Raw genomic sequence first — 21,605 nt, 5'->3', positions numbered from 1 at the left:
GTCTGAACATTCAGGTCTTGTGATGAGATATGAAATAGCCACTATCCATTGTATGCATACAGCTAAGTAATTTCATTGGTCATAATGAAAGGTAGTAAAGTACATTAAGAACGGACACATTTTAAGTATTATCTTTGTTTTTAATGTAATTGATTTAATTGAAAGTTTTCATTCAGTTGGTAATAATGGCTGTATTTGACAACCTGTTAGCAAAATTCCTAAAAATTTAACAAGGTACCCTTTCCAGGTGTCTGAACACAGCTAGTCTGTCCCCTCCTCACCCTCTCAGAGGCTGGGAAATGTTAATCTACTTATGTGTTCGCTGCTCAATACTGATTCCCTCTGCCTGAGCTGGGGCTGCCAAACCCTTCACGTGTCCCCGCGTCTGTCTTAGGTCCTTGGACTTGTGCTCTGTGTTGTCCATGAGGATGACGTGCTCTTTCTGTTCTGTAACAGGGTTAAGTCTTTGTTTGGATCTAATCTGACTCTAAAGGTTAAAATTCAAGTATATGACATGTTTGTTATTATGACTACCTAAACTGTGTTTACTGCTCAGCCCAGGTTGTGCCAGGATTCTGTTTCTTTCCCTGAAGTTCCAGCATCTGGATCCTTAGACCATTCCAAGGAGACTCTAAAGCAGTTCATTCTAAGGGGTTTTCCTTTGCAAACACCAACAATCGCAAAAAACCACATTACATTTCAGTTTGCAACCTGTTCAGCTCACATCTTTCTTGTTTAATTTTTCTGATCCTTTTTTTTTAATTTGGAGGGGCATATCTTAGAATCTGCATGTGACAACTGTTACTCATCTTGTTTATTACTTAGAAAACTCTCTGTTTTCAAGTCCACTGACTTCTGTGCTCATTTGCAAAGCTTGTTGCACTTTTAAATCAAGGCTTAGTAAACCATGGCCGGCTGCCCATTACCTAAGAATGGCTTTTGCGTTTTAAATGTTTGAAAAAAATATCTAAAGAAGATTAGGATTTGGGGACACTTGAAAAGTATATGAAATTCCTATTTGAGTTCACAAATAAGGTTTTATTCTAAGGTGGCCTCTTGCTCAGTTGTTTCATGGTGTGTGGCTACTTTGTGTTACAGTGGGGAGCAGAGCAGTGTGACAGAGGATGTGATCCTCAAAACCTAGAGCATTAAAAAATGCTTTTGATAAAAAAAAAGAATAAAAATGTAAAGTATTGAGGACTTCGCTGGTGGTCCAGTGGTTAAAAATCCGCCTTGCAATACAGGGGACATGAGTTCGATCCCTGGGTGGGGAACTAAGATCCCACATGCCACAGGGTAACTAAACCCACACTCTGCAACTAGAGATTCTGTGGACTGCAACAGAAGATCTCATGTGCCACAACTAAGACCTGATGTTGCCAAATAAGTAAATATTAAAATAGAACTGAAGTACTGATGGTCTGCACTTTACCGAAAGTTTGCCAACTGCTGTCTTAAGATTCATGCTCCTCCATGGTTTCCTCCTAAATCTTCCTGCTCATCTCTCTAGGCCTCATCTGAAATTCTCTAGTCATTGTAACCTATAACCAGAGAGCTTTTCGTTTAAAACATCCTTCCCTTATAAAAGCAATATATGTTGCACAAAATATTGGAAGTTCAGAAATTGATAAAGAAAAGATGTATCACTTATAATTTCCCTCACTACCCCAGTTAACTGCTGGTAACATTTCACTCTATGTCTTTCTACTCTCTTTTGTTTTTTTTTTTTTTGTAAACACACAGAGACACATATACCTTTGCATATACGGATATATTTTATCTGTGTTTATACCTTATATTTATGAAATACAGTGCTATAAGGAGAAACTGGTATCCTGTTTTATCGTTTCACAAACAGTTTCCCGATGATATATATCTAGTAACAATGTTTTGTCCATTCTCTTTAGCGTCTCAAAATAATTACCGAATTAACTCCAACCAGGAGCTGCTGGCCATCGGTAAGACTCAAGCAGTGGGCGCTCTGGGGGTCTGGGTGGTGGTGGTGCTGACACGCAGGGTGCACAGCTGGCCCGAGTGGGGCCCTAGACCCATCTCAGGTGGCTCAGTTTAATCGCTAGGAGTAGGGTACTGACATCTGGTGTCCAATCTGACTGAGGCTCGTTGAGCACCTGCTGTGTACCTGACCCTGAGGGCTGTGGCCTGTTCTGGGTCGAGAAACACCTGGAATGTTCCTCTTGGGCTGGGGTAGGGGCTTTCCAGGGCGAGGATCAGGTGGCTCAGGAATGTGGCCAGGTAAGATCTCAGGTGAGCCTGCTGATCCTACAGGATCTTGGCTGCCTTTGCCCCACCCTGTGGATGAGTTAGGACTCAAGTTGGCCCCAGGCTTCCTGACTGGAGGTCTGTATCATGAGTGTCATCTGCGCTATCTTGAGAGCAGGCCTTGAACCTACGGACTGGCTGTGGGTTTTGCGGAACCAAGGAGACTGTGGTCATCTTTGTGAAGGCCGCTGACTGAAGGGCTGCTGACAGTCCAGTGGTGATGAATGTAGTCTGATTAACTCCATTCTGAGTTCCCAGCCAGGCTCCAGGCATGGGTGTGTCCAGTACAGATTAATCAAAGGCTTCATTTTGGCTGGTCATCTCAGGAAAGGAGTGTGGCTTCGAAGGAACTCAGACCATGAGGGACCCCAGAAGGACTGGGCACTTTGGGCCTGTGCGCACTTGCCCTATTCAGCCACCGCCCCACTTCTGGGCAGTGGGATTCTTTGTTCTGTTATACACAGGAAAAGGCATATCTAACTCACATAGGCAAGGCCAGGGTCAGAACTGCTCCATCGCTGGAGGCAACCTCAGCACACTGGCAGAGATCCTGGTTTGTTTTGTCCTTCCTAGAGGGAGGGATGACCCGATACAAGGTGCCCCGCTGTGAAGAGCCTCTCCCCTCCTGTCTTCTGTTTGTTTGGTTTCTGTGTCCTTCCTTTACATCTCCTTTTCTGCTCTGTTTCATGGTCCTTCCCCTGCAAGAACCTTTTCCTTCTGTTTTCTCCCTAGGCTTAACCAACATCCTGGGCTCCCTCTTCTCCTCCTACCCGGTCACAGGCAGCTTTGGACGGTGAGTGACCACATGCTCCCTCTCTGTGTCTCCAGAGAGGTCCCAGCCTGGGACAAAAGGTCTTCTTCCGACTTGAAGAACCGGCTCCCCTGTGGGGTCCTTCCCATGTCCTGAGGCCTTTATCATGGTTCTCCCACGTCTTCTCCCCCTCGTTCAGCTCTGACAGAGTTCACACAGACGCAGAATGGGGGCGCTCCATCTGCTTCCCACCTCTTTGACTGGTTTTCTTTTACAACAGTACACAGTGTTGCGGGCTTCCCAGGTGACAGCTAGGGGTAAAGAACCTGCCTGCCAGTGCAGGAGACATAAGAGACATGGGTTCAATCCTGGGTCTGGAAGATCTCCTGAAGGAGGGCATGGCAGCCCACTCCAGTATTCCTTGCCTGGAGAATCCCACGGACAGAGAAGCCTTGTGGGCTACAGTCCATAGGGTCGCAAAGGGTCGGCACGACTGAAGTGACTGAGCATGCTCACACAGTGTTGCAGTTCAACATTAAAAAGATGCCCATGCATGGAAATGTTCCTGGCATCTTGTTGCTCGAGTTAACTCCTGAAAGATAGCGGGGGCGGGAAAGACTGCAGCTCTGCCTGAAGAAGGGGCAGACTGTCAGGTGGGGTCACCATACGGACCCCCCAAAAGCAGGAGGGCAGGGTGGGAGGGAGGCCCATGGATGGAAAGAGAAGAGGAGGCATCAGTGCCCAGCCCTCAGGCCAAGTCCTGGAACCCAACCCAACCCAGTCTGAGCACTAAACCTTCCTGACACCACAAAGCACCATGTTGAGGGGGTGCAGGGCGTGTGGCCCGACCTCCCACATCTCAACCTCTCTGCCTGTAGAGTCATGACAGGCCTGTCTGCCTCAGAAAATTATTTAGGGAGTTTAAAGAAAATCTCTGGTCACTTGGTAGGTGCTATACTAGCATTCGTGAAGTAAAACCTCTAACCAGTTTTCAAGTTAATTTTTTATATGCTCTTGTTGGCATAACTGGGTTGCAAACCTGTTTAGTTAAGGTCGTATTTTGTGTCCCCTGATATCTAGCACAATTACAGTGTTGGACATCTGGATTTACAACTAGGCCTGTCTCAGACATGCTGATCTGTGATTTGGGGTTGAGAAGGCCCAGGAGTCCCCCTTGGTGAGAGGACCCAGTGCACCAGTGTCTTAAGTCTCTCCACTAGGTGGTGACGTTGCTGAGGGCTCCCGTTTCCCCCACCCCCACCCCTCCCACCATGGGAGCCCCCGTTCCTGGAGACTAGCCATAGCTGTGTGGACCTCCACTGCTCTCCCGATCCAACTGACAGCCACTAATGGGTTTCTCTCACCTTCCAGGACGGCTGTGAATGCCCAGTCGGGAGTGTGCACCCCAGCGGGGGGCCTGATGACGGGTGAGCACCCCTCGAGCACACACACCGTGTTCTCCCGTGTCCATGACAGTGAGATGGGAGGAAAGGAGAGGAAGGAGCCCGGGGTGCGGGTGGCGCCCAGCTCTGTGCCCCAGAGGGGCTCCTTGCTGGGTGGGAGTCGGGGCGGCAGGGCCACAAGGTCACGGCGCCCCCACACCCCCACAGGAGCGCTGGTGCTGCTGTCGCTGGACTACCTGACCTCGCTCTTCTACTATATCCCCAAGTCTGCCCTGGCTGCCGTCATTATCATGGCTGTGGTCCCCCTGTTTGACACCAAGATCGTGAGGACGCTCTGGCGAGTGAAGAGTATGTGTCTCCTATCTGTCGGCCCTGCGGTTTATCAGTGATCCTGCCCCTGCTGTCGGCCGCTGCCCACAGCAGCCCAGCTGGGGCAAGGCGGGGTCTTTGGGGTGACCAGCAGGGCCCACGTCACAGCCTCCCTTCTCCACCATCATTGCAGCTCCAGGTCCCTTGAACCTGCAGTTCATTTACTATAACAAGTTTTTACTCCGTTTAGTTTCTCAAAGGAGTTGAGGGATTTATGTGACTTCTGCATCCCTTTATCCTTGGTCCCCTGAGAAGTGCCCACTGTGGCCTCGTTCCAGGGGCCGGGGGCCAGGTCGGCCAGACAGGGAGGGACTTCCTGCCTCTGACACCCTTGAGCTGGCATGGCCTGTCAGCAGCATCAGTCCCCAAGTCCTTGGGCAGGGCGGCGGGGGGGGGGGGTGGTCCCCTGGGGGCTGCATGGGGTCCAAGACACCTTTACTCGTTACATGAAAGCCAAACATGAGGCGTCCTCATCGGAGGGCTCAGGTAGCTAGGAGCTGAGCTCGCCGAGGAGGGTCCCCCTCTCAGCTGGACCCCCTCTCTCAGGGCTGGACCTGTTGCCCCTCTGTGTGACGTTCCTGCTCTGCTTCTGGGAAGTCCAGTACGGCATCCTGGCAGGCACCCTGGTGTCTGTGCTGATTCTCCTGCACTCCGTGGCCAGACCCAAAATACAGGTAGCCCATCTGCCTCCCTGAGGGGGCCCCACCGGCCTCAGGGGGCCCAGTGGGGTGAAGTATGCCATGGGGTGTACCCCTTGATCCCACTGTCTTACACTTTGGCTCTCGGCATGGTTGTAGCCTGAGGTACTGCCAAGTGACCTTTCACCTGGTGGATGGCGTGACCTTCCTGCATTAACCGCACGCTGTTCTCCTGTGGTGCATGGGGCTGTGGGTGGGGCCATGGGTGAGGGCTCCCGCCAGCTCTGCACTCTGCATCCACCCTAAGCCTGGCAGAGCTGCCCTGTTGAATTGGCCTCTGGGGCTCACTGGCTTTCCCCTGCTGTCCCCAGGTGTCAGAGGGTCCAATGCTAGTCCTGCAGCCGGTGAGTGGCCTGCACTTCCCTGCAATTGAGGCCCTCCGAGAGGCATTGCTGAGCCGGGCTCTGGAAAGTACGTGGCCACGTGGGCTGTGGTCATCCCCAGCTCCCCACCACCTTCTCTGCACCCAGCCTGGCTCCTGCTGAACCCCAGATCCTGCCCTCGACTGTCAGGAAGGAGCTTGCCTGCCCTTGGGTCCAGGGGCTCTCGCATTTCAGAGTTGTGTCCAGTGAAACCCCCACCCCCGCTGTCTGCATGCATTGAGGGTGGCAGGTCCCCACCATGTGTCCCTAAGGGCACACTGCTTCTGGGAGTTGATATTTAGGGGAGAAAGGGGCTTGTTTGTCTGCCCAGTGAAGGAAACAGTTGCTGCTGTCCCCAAATAGCTAATGGCTCGGGTCCTTGTCCTTTCCCTTTCCCATTCACACTGGGGAGGTGCTCCTGATGGCCTCGCATGGCCCCAGGCCCCTGGCCAGGGCCTCCTGTGGTGGCCTGCACGCGGTGTGACCTCTCCTCTCCCCCCAGCATCCCCGCCGCGCTCCGTGGCCTTGGACTGCACCCACATCTGCAGCATCGACTACACGGTGGTCCTGGGGCTTGGGGAGCTCCTGGAGGACTTCCACAAGCGGGGTGCCACCCTTGCCCTCATCGGCCTGCAGGTGAGTGTTGGCACCTGCTCTGGAAGTAGCCTGGTGAGGGCTGTGTTGTCACCTTCCCCATGTCAAGATGAGGTTACCGAGGCTCAAAGAAGCTGAGTGACTTGCCCAGCGACACACAGTGAGGAAGGCAGCTGGTCTCCTGTCTCGAGGCCTCAGGCTGCAGAGCTCTGCTCGCACTTCCGTTATAACCCATGCTTGCAGAGCACTCGTCTTGTTGTACCCCAGAGAGGATTCCCTTAAGACACGGCCCTCTCACGGAGCTGTGAGGCAGCCCGTGGCATGGTGTGCTGGGGCGGCAGCGCTCCCACCTGGAGTCAGTGCTCGTCTGCCCCGCAGGTCCCTGTCCTCCGTGTCCTGCTGTCTGCTGACCTGAAGGGAGTCCTGTACTTCTGTACCCTGGAAGAAGCAGGTGAGTGCAGCCAGTCAGCACAGAGCCCAACTGCCCATGCCTTGGGGGCCAGGACAACAGGACTACAACCCTGGGAGACGGGGGTCAGGGCTGGAGTCTGAGAGTGGGGCGCACTCCGACGAGGGTGAGACAGTGGGCAGGCTGTCGGGGGGCCTTTCTGCTCTGGGGTTTTATCTTTTACGATTGTATGTGAGGCATAGTTCACAAACAGTGAAATGCACAGATGCTAAGTGTGAGTTTGAGTCCTGATAGATGAATGTGGAGGGTGTCCAGTTAGGGTGGAGATCATCTCCATCATTCCAGAAATTTCCCTCATTCCCCTGACTGCCACTGGGAGTAAGTGCTGCTCTGATTTCTTCTACCATCAGTCAGCGTAGCCTGTCCTAGAACTTCGTGTAGCGGGATCAGAAGGATTCTGTGTCTGGCTTCCTTAGCTCAACCTGGTATCTGTGAGATCCATCCATGTTGCTGCTAGAAGCAGCCAGAAGCTGATCCGCAGGAGCTGGATAAGCAGGTTGGGCCCAGCCATGCCAAGGAACCCACCCAGCAATAAGGAGGGTTATCATGGCACCAAGAGTGGTGAGGATGATGATGGAGACTTAGGTGAAACCAGCCCAGGGCTGGGGGCACCAGCCCAGAGACCTTAACTCTCTGCACTCAAGGTCCCCCAAAATGCCAGCCTTTGATCCCATTCCCTGAACTGACCCGTCCTCACTTCGCTTTTTTAGTGTTTGAAAACCTTGTGTTTTCTGCAGAGAAATACCTGAAGCAAGAACCAGGGACCCAGCCCTACAATGGCAGCGAAGACTCTGTTCCGGAACACAAGATTGCCCTGCTGAAGGCCTGAGTGGGCTTCCAAGGGGCGCCCGACATCAGAGGGTCTCCCGGAAGGTTCTTGTCACTGTGATGCCGGATGCCGCCTTGCAGATGGATCTGAGAAACCTGAGCAGGTGACCCGGAGGAGGGGGAGGGCAATGGTGTGGAGTCCACAGGTGGGACTCACCCCTTCCTCTGAGGTGACCGAAAAGGTACCCCCCTGCTCTTCCCTGTATGTGAACTCTTTTTTTTAAAGAGTGGTTAGGAGAGAGCCTTCTAGAATGGCAGACCAGGTGAGAAAGGAAAGGGTGGGGATCTCAGCGTGGTCTAGGAGACGGCCCTCTTCTCGCCCCAGCACCTTCCTGGATTTCAGGGGAAATGGGGAGGGCGGGCATCTCTCAGGTGGGTTCCCTTCTTGATGGCGGCGGCTGTGCTGTTGTTGAGAGGAAAACCAAGGTTTGCCAAAAGACTTAAAAGTGTCTATGAGTAACTTTGTTGTGTTTTCTAAATTAAAAAACTGATAGCTTTGGTGTTTTTGTAAAATCCATACATGCTTATTGTAAAAACTACCGGAAATCTTTCCCTCCCCCATCCACTTTGGCAATAGCTCCCGACCTCCGACCTCCACTGTACACGTACATGTGTGTACTTAGCATGTGGATGTGTGTTTACAGTCATGTAAATGGGATCATTTCATCCGTGGTGCTCTGTGACCCACATTTTCATGCGGTCATTGCTGTGAATTATTCGTTGTGATAATAAATAGAGACGACATGATGATCAGTGGCTCCGTGGTATCTTATTCCATAGATGCATCATAATTTACTTAGCAGACCCTCTAGACACGGACTTGCCTGTTTGGAATTTGACTTCCATCATTTTTAGCGGTAAATCCCAGCTGAAGGAGGTTATGCCCCTGGACTCTGTTTGAGAAAGAACTCACTGTGAGATGGCCCTGGATGGGGTGCCCTAGAGCCACCAGTGTTCTGCCCAGGCCATTGTGGCCAGTATCTGAGCAGAGTGAGGGTCCAGGCCTGCTCATAGTACACAAGTCTTTTCAGATTCCTTGTCCTCCATCTTCTGGTGTCTCTCCTTCTAGGCCCCTGACCAGCCAGCTAAATGGTTGCTCCCAGCCACACATCACCTTTCCTTACTCAGGCAGTTTCTCTTTCTCTACCAGGCCTGCTGTCTTTAAAAAAAAAAAAACAAACAAGACATTTTGTATTGGGGTATAGCTGATTAACAAACAGTGTGATAGTTTCGGGTAAACAGCGAAGGGACTCAGCCATGTATATACATGTATCCATTCTCCCCCAACCTCCCCCGTCTAGGGTAAGGCAAGCGAGTCTTGAAGCTGCCCACTGGACCACATTTGCCCAGAGCTGGGATGGAGGTGTGGTCCCTTTTGGGCCTGTTCCCACATACTGAGCCCGGGCGTTCTGGAACCCAGAGATCATCCACTTCACAGGGCTTGGCAAATGGATACACTTGGGTGGAAACAATTTCATTGGAAACCCTCACCATCTGTGACTCAGCAGCTCCAGTTCTCAGAAGCCTGGAGTAGGAAATGGCAACCCACTCCAGTATTCTTGCCAGGAGAATCCCCACAGACAGAGGATCCTGGCAGGCTACAGTCCATGGGGTCGCAGAGTCAGATGCAACTGAACAACTAAGCACAGCACACTGAAAATTATAATAAAAATTAATTTTAGAAGAGAGGTATGGAGAGAATTTGATGTCAGAAGATGCAGGGCTGGGTTCCATCATCCCAGCTCATCAGCTAGATAAGCTCTCTAAGCCATGTGACTGTTCTGATGACACAGTTGTAAGCCCTCCCTCACTGGGCTTCCCTGGTAGCTCAGATGGTAAAGCGTCTGCCTACAATGCAGGAGACCTGGGTTCGATCCCTGGTTTGGGAAGATCCCCTGGAGAAGGAAATGGCAACCCATTCCAGGACTCTTGCCTGGAAAATCCCATGGACTGAGGAGCCTGGTAGGCTACAGTCCATGGGGTTGCAAAGAGTTGGACACGACTGAGCGACTTCACTTCACTGTTGACAGGATTCCCTAGTGGCTCAAATGGTAGAGTCTGCCTGCATTGCAGGAGACCCGCCTTCGATCCTTGGGTCGGGAGGATCCCCTGGAGAATGAAATGGCAACCCACTCCAGTATTCTTGCCTGGAAAGCCCATGGCCAGAGGAGCCTGGTGGGCTACAGTCCATGGGGTTGCAAAGAGTCTGACACGATTGAGCGACTTCACTTTGACTTTCACCGTTGACTGGTATGGTGACATCGCCAACACCACTGCAGTTTCCTGCCTCACCTGTAGTGAGTGTGGCCACGTGACTAAGATCAAGTCAATAGTGTCTGTTGTGGGTTGAACTCTGTCCCCTGCCTCACAAAATTCACGTCGTGTCCTAACCCCCAGTACCCAGGATGGGACCTTATTTGGAAATGAGCTGTACTGTGTGTTCAGTCGTGTCCGACTCTTGGCAACCCCATCAACTGTAGCCCACCAGGCTCCTCTTGTACCTGGAATTTTTCAGGCAAAAATACTGGGATGGGTTGCCCTTTACTCCTCCAGGGGATCTTCCTGACCCAAGAATGGGAACTACATCTCTTGTGTCTCTTGCATTGATGAGCGCATTCTTTACCACTAGTGCCACCTGGGAAGCCCTTACTTGGAAATAGGGTCATTGCAAATGTATTTAGTTAAAATGAGTTCATACTTGCAGTAGGGTGGGCTCCAGTCCAATATGGCTGTGTCCTTAGAAAAAAGGGAGGGTGGCCTAGTGGATAGGATTCCGGACTTTCACCACTGTGGCTCAGGTTCAATTCCTGGTCAGGGAACTGAGATCCTGCAAACCGTGCAGCACGGCTAAAGAAAACAGGGGTGGGGAGGTTTGGTACAGATGTGCATACACAGGGAGACCACAATGTGAACATGAAGGCAGAGACTGGGGTGATGCTTCTACAAGCCAAGAATGCCAGCCATCACCAAAGCACCAGTATCCAGACGGCAGGCCTAGAACAGATTCTTCCTGTCGACACCTTGATCTCAGACTTCTGACCCCATAGACTGTGAGACAGTCAAGTTCTATTGTGTAAGCTGCTCCAGGACTTCCTGGCTGTCCGCTGGTTAAGACTTCATGCTTCCAAAGCAAGGGCTGCTGGTTCTATCCCTGATTGGAGAACTAAGATGCCACATGCTGTGCAGTGTGGCCAAGATAATATATTGGAAAAAAAAAAAAAACTGTCCCGTTTGTGGCACTTTGGCACAGCAGCCCTAGCAGACCAACACAGTTCATGGGGAGTGTGTGTGCCATTTCAACCTGGCCTGCCATTCTCCCTCCTGCAAGCAGTTTCCCTGTTTCTGGCTGGCTGGCATGGAGATGATCTTCTAGGGGCCCTGTGGAAGCCATATATTGTGAGTGGCAGAGTTTCAGTCAATGGAGTGAAGGAGGGCACCTAGCTGAGCTGAGCCAAGCCCCAGCCAGCACTGTTACGTGGGCCAGAAATAGGGTCTGAATGCCTGCTTGTTACAGTAGCTGGTGGGGCCCTGACTACACAGATGATGGTGATGTAGGACAGTGCGGTCCAACAGACTATGCCGTAGAGTGAAGTGAAGCCCCCATGTGAGCCACCTGGGCCATTTTAACATTTCAAGCAGCCATACTAAAACATGTAAAAACAAGCAGGTGAAATTAAATACTTATTTATCTAAAATAAATATTTCCAACGTGTTCAGACACTCAGTAGTGTCTCCTTGTGATCCCATGGACTGTAGCCCACCAGGTTTCTCTGTCCATGGAATTCTCCCAGCAAGAATACTGGAAAGGAGTGCCATTTCCTCCTCCAGGGGATCGTCCTGACCCAGAGATCGAACCTGCATCTCTTACGTCTCCTGCATTGGCAGGCTGGTTTTTTATCACTAGTGCCCTAGCGCCACATGAAATCTATGTAACATTTACCAATGAAATATTTTATATTACTTTTCTCATACTAAATCTTTGAAACCTGGTGTGACCTGTACCCTCACAGCACATCTCAGCTCGAACCAGCCACATGTGGCGTGCTCAATGCCACCTGACCACTGTATCAGATGATGTGGCTTTAGAATGTTCAAATCTAAAATGGTTAGAAAGCCTCACATTCTCCCGAGCCTGTACCTATGTCTGTCTCTACTGGAACTCTTCAGATAATGTCAAGAAACTCTGAAAGTCACGGCTGAGGAGGCAGCATGGTGTGGGCAGGCACAAAGAGTGCTTACTGACTTTGAGCCCAGGCTGTCCTGATTTCTCAATGCATGACTTTGGGTAACTAGTCTACTCTCTCTGATCCTTCATTTCCACATCTTCCAAAGGCTTGTTGCACAGGTTAAATTGAAGAGGAGAGTGGAGGCTTGGGGTATATGTGTAATAGGCAATTAAGAAGTAGTCGCTGCTGTCATGAAATCGAACCTCCTCAAATTCTATTTGCTTGACCCTCTGTTTTCACCCTCTCCCACATGAACTGAGTGTCTAATGCAGGTCAGGCAGAGCTCACCCTCAAGGTCTGGCTTTATTAAAAATTCAGTTTTGGAATTTGTTAAAAAACAAATTCAGTTATGGGGAAATTGACCTCAGAAGGAAGCTGCTTGATGCAGGACTCTGATGATGGAGGGAAGTTGGACAGGAGAAAGAATGAGAATGATTTAGGACTCAGGCTGCAATGCCAGCAATCGCATCTTGCCCAAGCCCCGGTAATTCATTTACTCAAAGATGAAACGATGCTGGGGATCTGGTGTAACTGGTCTGTCATGCCCACTCTACAGCCTCATGGTGTTCAGGAGCAATGCTCTCAGTGCCACCAGCCCCAAAAGGTGGCAGCTGAGGGCTCTGTAGCCACATCCCTGCAGGCCCCACACGCAGTGGGCAGGGGATGTTGAGGGTGCTCTGTGAGCTAATAGGGGTTAGGAGCAGTGGGCTTCCCCGTTAGTGCTGGAGTGGGGCAGGGGCCTCTGTCTTTTTTGAGATAAAATCTACCTGGGAATTCCTTGGCAGTCCAGTACCTAGGACTTGATGCTTTCACTGCCATGACCGGGGTTCAATCCCTGGTCAGGAAACTGGGATCCTGTAGGCCTCCCAGAGAGGAAAAAAAAAAAAGATCAAGTCAACCTGGAGCAGAGCTAACCTGGGCTAACCCAGGATTGAATAGCAAATGCTTTGCTGCCTAAAGTATGATTATTTTTACAAAATATGTTTTGCATTGATTTATCTACCTTTGTAAATTCTGCTGCTGACTTTGGCAAAGAGTCTGTTTCTCCCTCCCCACCTTTTAAAATAATTTTAATCCTCTGAAAGGACCCAAGTTCATCTAAACCTTTGAATCTTTGTGCAGTGCTGATGGCTGAATCTTCTAGAGACTTCTAGCAAAGCCTGTGGAGCTGGTGCCTGTAGGGTACTGAATTGTGTCCCCTACAAAGAGTTACATTCTTGATCATAGGCACCTGTGACTGTGACCTTATTTGGAAATAGGATCTTTGTTGATGTAATTAACTAAGTTCAGATGATGTCATACTGGACTTGAGTGGCGTCCTAATAAGAAAAGACAGAGACACAGGTACAGGGAGGTGCCGTCATGGGAGCCATGAAGTTATTTCGTTATGTTCCTCTTACTTCTGCCCTTCCTGCCTCCCTACATAAGAAAGGAACCACGGTTCCTTATGGGCTGTTCTTCTGTCTGGGCAGGCCTGCCAGCCCAAGGTGGGTGAACTAATTTGCTGACCCAGGACCAAATTTTGGGGCCTCACTGTTTTAACTTGAGAAACACCTGACCCTAGGACAGCTTTTACTCCACGGGGTCCAAAGAGCATGCTCCTCAGGTAAGAATACCCAGGCCCGGAAAACTGACTTTCATTGGTCAAACTTTGCCTTAACCAAGCGGAACTCTAAAGCCTGTTTTGTGAAAACTTAACTGCAGATCTCGCTCCTGTCTTTCCATGGGGAAAAACAGCTGAAAGGAACATCTGAAGGCAGGCTGGGAAATAGATGCAAAATGAAACCAGGAAATACAAGCCCCTATTGTTCTGCATGGCTCAGGATTTACTGTGGGCATTATGTTCAGCCTGCTCAGTCACACAGGCCCTGCTTTGAGACGTCTGGACGTTCTCATCTGGAGCAGGGCCACGGAGCTGTGTGTCTCAGTGGGGCAGAACCACATCCCTGGCCTACCTTCCCCCACAAGGTCCCTTGTTCCAGCCTCTTACCACACTTACCTTCACAGCAAACTGTGCCCTGGAGAGCATCCTGCCTACAAACAACCCCAGGATTATCAGAAAAGCAGGCAAGGAGCAAAGACCAGCCCCAAAGCGTGTTTGGGGCCCAACCGTCCATTCTACAAATGCTGGTGGTTACAACAAGATTGAGGAAATTTCAAATGATCCAATATCTAAGGGATCAGGAAGATACTCTACACTGGGTTTTGCCAGGTGGGCTGTGGGGCTAAGTCCAAGGGCTCCCCTGTCATGCAGCTGACCTGGGGAATAATGACTAGCAGACTTTCCACAGGGAAATCTTGTATATGGAGGAGCCAGTCCCTTTGTGAACACTGGACCAGAAGGGGAAGATGTCCAGATTGAAGCCAGCAATGTCCAGAGCACCATCTTTTAGGGACAAAGTGGGAGGTGATGCCATCTGAAACTGTTCATCAAGTACTCTGGATTCCTCATCCCCTTCTTCCTTCATCCTACTACCCCACCATCCTCCTCTACCCAGTTGATCTCTGTCTGTGCCTGCCTCAGCCCCACAAAATAAATTGCACCTACCACTGTTCTCATATTCTGTTAACTTCTATCTTATTTTCTGGGCTTCCCTGGTGGTTCAGTGGTACAGAATCCACTTGCCAGTGCAGAAGATATGGGTTTGATTCCTGTATCAGGAAGATCCCCTGGAGAAGGAAATGGCAACCCACTCCAACAGAGTTGCCTGGGAAATCCCATGGACAGAGAAGCCTAGCAGGCTACAGTCTGTGGGGTCACAAAAGAGTTGGACATGGCTTAGCGACTAAACAACAACAATCTTATTTTCAAATTTCGTTAAATCATATATTGCACGTTGTTTAATGTTATGTTATTTCTTTTATTTTAAAAAACTGTACAGGATTTACCTGGTGGTCCAGTGGTTGAGAATCTGCCTTCCAAAGCAGTAGTTAAAAAACTGCCTTCCAATGCAGGGGACATGGGTTTGATCCCTGGTCAGTTTAGTTGAGGTCAGTCGCTCAGTCGTGTCTGACTCTGCAACCTCATGAACCACAGCACGCCAGGCCTCCTTGTCCATCACCGACTCCCAGAGTCCGCCCAAACCCATGTCCATTGAGTCAGTGATGCCATCTAACCATCTCATCCTGTCATCCCCTTCTCCTCCTGCCCTCAATCTTTCCCAGCATCAGGGTCTTTTCAAATGAGTCAGCTCTTAGCATCAGGCGGCCAAAGTATTGGAGTTTCAGCTTTAACATCAGTCCTTCCAATGAACACCCAGGACTGCTCTCCTTAGGATGGACTGGTTGGATCTCCTTGCAGTCCAAGGGACTCTCAAGAGCCTTCTCCAACACCACAGTTCAACAGGGAACTAAAATCCCACATGCCTCAGGGCAACTAAGCCCACACACTGCAACTGAGACTGCACACCACACCCAAACTGAGACTGGATGCAGCCAAAAAAAAAATCCTGTGCATGTTTCAATGCCTACATTTATTGCATCGATACAGACTAGGGAATGTGAGGGGTTTTCTCTGTGAGTATTCAAGATGGGCTCCTAACACCTGGCTTTTCCATCTTTTCTGTCTTCATTTGATTCGGTTTGTGTGTTTTGACTTTGTTCTTTGGGTTGTTGACCATCATTCTGGTTTAGCTGACACATTGACAGGGCCACTTCCCACTAGGTCCTCAGCACCTGGACGGGGCCAGTGTCCAGAACCTCAATCTACTTTGGAACACCTGCAAGACAGAACATCCATACTGACCACTCTGCATGCTGACTTCTCAGAAAGTAGGAAGCCGAGGCCTCCTGCTATAAGTGGCTTCCTCCGTTGGAGAGATTAGTGTTCTGATGTTACTCTGAACTCTATGCCTGGGAGCACCCTGAGCAGCCAGGCTAACACTGGACTGTCCAGGCTGACGGAAGACTCATTAGAGGAGGTGACCTGACACTCCACCTGGTTTGTCCCACATTTATCTTGAACCACAAACTAAGTTGAAGGCAGAACAGTGGACCACCCCTCCCCTATTTCTCCAAGGATGGATTTTTAAAAATCCCTTTACTGTTTCATGGTTCCTGTAGGGAATGGACAAGGACATGGAGAAGAGGGTGGAGGGAAGACGACTCTGAGGGCTTTCAAATGGCCTAAAGGCACCTCCCTTGTAGGGCTTGGTCTCTCACTGGAAGAATTCAAATTTCTTAAGGCTGTGTTGGGTTTTATTTTCTTATATTTTTGGTCACTCTACATATTGTGTAAGGGTCTTAGATCTCTGACTAGGAATTGAACTCCTGACCCTTGCAAGTGGAAGCATGAGATCTTAACCACTGGATAGCCAGGGAAGTCCCCGAGTCAGGTTTTAAAACTAAAGATGCTGCATCTGGCAGGTAGATGTGTTTTCTCAGGCCACATGATGTGTTCCTTCTAACCTCACCTGGTGTGGTATCCTGCCAGTGGAGCCCACTCTGTTGGTCCTTTAGCAACGCCCTGGATCACCTCGGGGCTGTCCTAGGATTCTGATATGGGCACCAGCAGGGTTCACAGGCCCAACCAAGCTCTGCTGGCCTCCCCCAAATCCTTAACCACAGCTTGAGCTCAGACAAAGATGTTGGGGTTCAATGGCCGGGAGAAGCCAACCTCGCAAGAGGTAAGCACTGTAGGAGGGGAACCCCAGAAAGGACAGAGCTTGCTGTTCTCAGCCCAGAGGAAGGACAGTGTCTGGTGGGTGTGGGAAAGGAGAAGATGGGTGGGAACCCTGGGCCCCCTTTTTTAAATTAAAAATTTTTTTAAAATTTTAATTAGAGGACAAGTGCGTTACAATGCTGTGTTGGTTTCTGCCTCACAACAATGTGAATTGGCTGTAAGTACACACATATCCCGGAGAAGGCAATGGCACCCACTCCAGTACTCTTGCCTGGAAAATCCCATGGACGGAGGAGCCTGGTAGGCTGCAGTCCATGGGGTCGCTAAGGGTCGGACACGACTGAGCAACTTCACTTTGACTTTTCACTTTCATGCATTGGAGAAGGAAATGGCAACCCACTCCTGTGTTCTTGCCTGGAGAATCTCAGGGACCGGGGAGCCTGGTGGGCTGCGGTCTATGGGGTTGCACAGAGTCGGACAGGACTGAAGCAACGCAGCAGCAGCAGCAGCATACACATATCCCCTCCCTCTCGAGCCTCTCTCTCTGCCCCTGCCCCCATCTTACCCATCTCTGTCCGCACAGAGCACCAGGCTGAGTGCCCTGTGTTGTATAGCTATCTATTTTACACATGGTAATGTATATATTTTCCATGCTACTTTCTCAATTCAGCCCACCCTCTGCTTACCTCCCTGTGTTCACAAGTCCATTCTCTTGTGTCTCTATTCAGCTCAGTTCAATTGCTCAGTTGTGGCCGACTCTTTGCAACCCCATGAACCACAGCACACCAGGCCTCCCTGTCCATCACCAACGCCCAGAGTTCGCTCAAACTCATGTCCATCGAGTCCGTGATGCCATCCAGCCATCTCACCATCTGTCGTCTTCTCCTCCTGCCCTCAATCCCTCCCAGCATCAGAATCTTTTCCAATGAGTCAACTCTTCGCACAAGGTGGCCAAAGTACCGGAGTTTCAGCTTTAGCATCAGTCCTTCCAATGAACACCCAGGACTGATCTCCTTTAGAATGGACTGTTGGATCTCCTTGCAGTCCAAGGGACTCTCAAGAGTCTTCTCCAACACCACAGTTCAAAAGCATCAATTCTTTGGCACTCAGCCTTCTTCACAGTCCAACTCTCACACCCATACATGACCACTGGAAAAACCATAGCCTTGACTAGACGGACCTCTATTGGCAAAGTAATGTCTCTGCTTTTTAATATGCTATCTAGGTTGGTCATAACTTTCCTTCCAAGGAGTAAGCATCTTTTAATTTCATGGCTGCAATCACCATCTGCAGTGATTTTGGAGCCCCCAAAAATAAAGTCTGACACTGTTTCCACCGTTTCCCCATCTATTTCCCATGAAGTGATGGGACCGGATGCCATGATCTTCGTTTTCTGAATGTTGAGCTTTAAGCCAACTTTCACTCTCCTCTTTCACTTTCATCAAGAGGCTTTTTCATTCCTCTTCACTTTCTGCCATAAGGGTGGTGTCATCTGCATATCTGAGGTTATTGATATTTCTCCTGGCAATCTTGATTCCAGCTTGTGCTTCTTCCAGCTCCATGTTTTTCATGATGTACTCTGCATAGAAGTTAAATAAGCAGGGTGACAATATACAGCCTTGACGTACTCCTTTTCCTATTTGGAACCAGTCTGTTGTTCCATGTCCAGTTCTAACTGTTGTTTCCTGACCTGCATACAGATTTCTCGAGAGGCAGTTCAGGGGGTCTGGTATTCCCATCTCTTTCAGAATTTTCCACAGTTTATTGTGATCCACACAGTCAAAGGCTTTGGCATAGTCAATAAAGCAGAAATAGATGTTTTTTCTGGAACTCACTTGCTTTTTCCATGATCCAGCAGATGTTGGCAATTTGATCTCTGGTTCCTCTGCTTTTTCTAAAACCAGCTTGAACATCAGGAAGTTCACGGTTCACGTATTGCTGAAGGCTGGCTTGGAGAATTTTGAGCATTACTTTACTAGCATGTGAGGTGAGTGCAATTGTGCGGTAGTTTGAGCATTCTTTGGCATTGCCTTTCTTTGGGACTGGAATGAAAATAGACCTTTTCCAGTCCTGTGGCCACTGCTGAGTTTTCCAAATTTGCTGGCATATTGAGTGCAGCACTTTCACAGCATCATCTTTCAGGATTTGAAACAGCTCAACTGGAATTCCATCACCTCCACTAGCTTTGTTCATAGTGATGGTTTCTAAGGCCCACTTGACTTCACATTCCAGGATGTCTGGCTCTAGGTGAGTGATCACACCATTGTGATTATCTGGGTCGTGAAGATCTTTTTTGTACAGTTCTTCTCTGTATTCTTGCCACCTCTTCTTAATATGTTCTGCTTCTGTTAGATCCATACCATTTCTGTCCTTTATCGAGCCCATCTTTGCATGAAATGTTCCCTTGGTATCTCAAATTTTCTTGATGAGATCTCTAGTCTTCTCCATTCTGTTGTTTTCCTCTATTTCTTTGCATTGATCACTGAAGAAGGCTTTCTTATCTCTCCTGCTGTTCTTTGGAACTCTGCATTCAGATGCTTATATCTTTCCTTTTCTCCTTTGCTTTTCACCTCTCTTCTTTTCACAGCTATTTGTAAGGCCTCCCCAGACAGCCATTTTGCTTTTTTGCATTTCTTTTCCATGTGGATGGTCTTGATCCCTATCTCCTGTACAATGTCACGAACCTCATTCCATAGTTCATCAGGCAGTCTATCTATCAGATCTAGGGCCTTAAATCTATTTCTCACTTCCACTGTATCATCATAAGGGATTTGATTTAGGTCATACCTGAATGGTCTAGCAGTTTTCCCTACTTTCTTCAATTTCAGTCTGAATTTGGCAATAAGGAGCTCATGATCTGAGCCACAGTCAGCTCCCGGTCTTGTTTTTGCTGACTGTATAGAGCTTCTCCATCTTTGGCTGCAAAGAATAGAATCAATCTGATTTCGGTGTTGACCATCTGGTGATGTCCATGTGTAGAGTCTTCTCTTGTGTTGTTGGAAGAGGGTATTTGCTGTGACCAGTGCGTTCTCTTGGCAAAACTCTATTAGCCTTTGCCCTGCTTCATTCTGTATTCCAAGGCCAAATTAGCCTGTTAGTCCAGGTGTTTCTTGACTTACTAGTTTTGCATTCCAGTCCCCTATAATGAAAAGGACATCTTTTTGGGATTTTAGTTCTAAAAGGTCTTGTAGATCTTCATAGAACCGTTCAACTTCAGCTTCTTCAGCATTACTGGTTGGGGCATAGACTTGGATTACAGTGATACTGAATGGTTTGTCTTGGAAACAAAGGGATCATTCTGTCGTTTTTGAGATGACATCCAAGTACTGCATTTCGGACTCTTTTGTTGACCATGATGGCTACTCCATTTCTTCTAAGGGATTCCTGCCTGCAGTAGTAGATATAATGGTCATCTGAGTTAAATTCACCCATTCCAGTCCATTTTAGTTGGCTGATTCCTAGAATGTCGACGTTCACTCTTGCCATCTCCTGTTTGACCATTTCCAATTTACCTTGATTCATGGACCTAACATTCCAGGTTCCTATGCAATATTGCTCTTTACAGCATTGGACCTTCCTTCTATCACTAGTCACACCCATAACTGGGTATTGTTTTTGTTTTGGCTCCATCCCGTCATTCTTTCTGGAGTTGTTTCTCCATTGATCTCCAATAGCAACACTGGGCACCTCCTGACCTGGGGAGTTCCTCTTTCAGCATCCTATCATTTTGCTTTTTCATACTGTTGATGGGGTTCTCAAGGCAAGAATACTGAAGTGGTTTGCCATTTCCTTCTCCAGTGGACCACATTCTGTCAGACCTCTCTACCATGACCCATCCGTCTTGGGTGGCCCCATAGGGCATGGCTTAGTTTTATTGGGTTAGGCAAGGCTGTGGTCCTAGTGTGATTAGATTGACTAGTTTTCTGTGATTATGGTTTCAGTGTGTCTGCCCTCTGATGCCCTCTTGCAACACCTACTGTCTTACTTGGGTTTCTCTTACCTTGGGGTATCTCTTCACCGCTGCCCCTCCTGACCTTGAACGTGGAGTAGTAGCTCCTCTAAGCCCTCCTGCGCCCGCGCAGCCACCGCTCCTTGAACCTCGGGCGTTGGGTAGCTCCTGCTGGCAGCCGCCCTGACCTCGGGCGAGGGTTGGCTCCTCCAGGCCTCCGCCCCTGGCCTCGGGCGCGGGGTAGCTCCTCTCCGCCGCGCTTATGCGCCAAGACAGTCTGTTGCTGCTGCTGCTGCTGCCACCAAGTCGCTTCAGTCGTGTCCGACTCTGCGATCCCATAGACGGCAGCCCACCAGGCTCCCCTGTCCCTGGGATTCTCCAGGCAAGAACACAGGAGTGGGTTGCCATTTCCTTCTCCAGTGCATGAAAATGAAAAGTGAAAGTGAAGTCGCTCAGTCGTGTCCGACTCTTAGCGATCTCATGGACTGCAGCCTACCAGGCTCCTCTGTCCATGGGATTTTCCAGGCAAGAGTACTGGAGTGGGGTGCCATTGCCTTCTCCTCCAAGACAGTCTATGGGGTCGCTAAAAGGACACAACTGAGCGTCTGAACTGAACGGGGCCTGGCTCCGGGTCCACTGGAGGGCGCCACTCGACCGGGGATTCCGGCCACACCCACGTGAGCTCCGCAGAGCCTGCCGAAGCGGGAGGGGCGGGACCCAGGACTAGAGAAACGAAACCTTGCCTACAGGCGGCAGAGAGGGCTCGGGAGCCGCCAAGGTGAGAGCTAGCGGGCCGGGCTGGGGTGTACAGTTGCAGGGCCCGGGCGCGGGTACCTTGGACGGAGGTCTCGAGGGGGCGGAATGCGGCTTTACAGGGAGGGATGCCGGGTCCCGTGAGTGCAGGGCGCAAGTTACCCTGGTTACGGGCTGTCCCACTGGTCAGAGTGCCATTCCCCTAGGTGCGAGAGGGTCCCATGGATCAGGGTTCCCGCCGAGTCTGGTCCTGGGTCGCGGTGGCCGGGCCCGAGGCGCTGCCGGGGAGCGGCGCTTGCGTC

The 21,605-nt window shown here is 49.9% G+C and overlaps 2 protein-coding genes, 2 long non-coding RNA genes and 1 other non-coding gene across 8 annotated transcripts in view; 3 read left to right on the top strand and 2 right to left on the bottom strand.

Moving 5' to 3' along the window:
* The window catches only part of SLC26A11 (solute carrier family 26 member 11), an 18,066-nt gene extending 9,562 nt beyond the window's left edge, over positions 1-8,504 (top strand). The window contains exons 9-17 of the mRNA XM_069541976.1: positions 1,908-1,958; positions 3,013-3,073; positions 4,403-4,458; positions 4,642-4,782; positions 5,350-5,477; positions 5,813-5,912; positions 6,366-6,499; positions 6,836-6,908; positions 7,664-8,504. Coding sequence (XP_069398077.1) covers positions 1,908-1,958; positions 3,013-3,073; positions 4,403-4,458; positions 4,642-4,782; positions 5,350-5,477; positions 5,813-5,912; positions 6,366-6,499; positions 6,836-6,908; positions 7,664-7,755 — 836 coding nt within the window. The 3' untranslated portion in view covers positions 7,756-8,504. The remainder of the gene's footprint in view (positions 1-1,907; positions 1,959-3,012; positions 3,074-4,402; positions 4,459-4,641; positions 4,783-5,349; positions 5,478-5,812; positions 5,913-6,365; positions 6,500-6,835; positions 6,909-7,663) is intronic.
* Positions 1-21,605, bottom strand: part of LOC138414476 (uncharacterized) — a 23,529-nt gene extending 1,924 nt beyond the window's left edge. The window contains exon 1 of the long non-coding RNA XR_011246843.1: positions 20,602-21,605. This is a non-coding gene — a long non-coding RNA (uncharacterized lncRNA). The remainder of the gene's footprint in view (positions 1-20,601) is intronic.
* Positions 8,505-9,407, bottom strand: LOC138414477 (uncharacterized). The gene is made up of 2 exons (XR_011246844.1): positions 9,246-9,407; positions 8,505-8,913 (listed from the first exon to the last, which is right to left on the bottom strand). It is a non-coding gene; the product is annotated as an uncharacterized lncRNA (long non-coding RNA).
* TRNAC-ACA (transfer RNA cysteine (anticodon ACA)) lies at positions 9,572-9,643 on the top strand. Its single transcript has one exon. It is a non-coding gene; the product is annotated as a tRNA-Cys (tRNA).
* RNF213 (ring finger protein 213) overlaps positions 21,004-21,605 on the top strand; it is a 122,416-nt gene continuing 121,814 nt past the window's right edge. For 2 of the 4 annotated variants that reach the window (XM_069541971.1, XM_069541970.1), the window contains exon 1: positions 21,004-21,328. The gene's annotated coding sequence lies outside the window, so the exon portion shown is untranslated. The remainder of the gene's footprint in view (positions 21,329-21,605) is intronic. The other 2 variants (XM_069541972.1, XM_069541974.1) reach the window with 2 other exon arrangements.

This window comes from Ovis canadensis, chromosome 11 (genome assembly GCF_042477335.2).
Source record: "Ovis canadensis isolate MfBH-ARS-UI-01 breed Bighorn chromosome 11, ARS-UI_OviCan_v2, whole genome shotgun sequence".
NCBI classification, from domain to species: Eukaryota; Metazoa; Chordata; class Mammalia; order Artiodactyla; family Bovidae; genus Ovis; species Ovis canadensis.
Note: the sequence above shows the minus strand (reverse complement) of the source record. Positions and strands in the feature narration are given on the sequence as shown.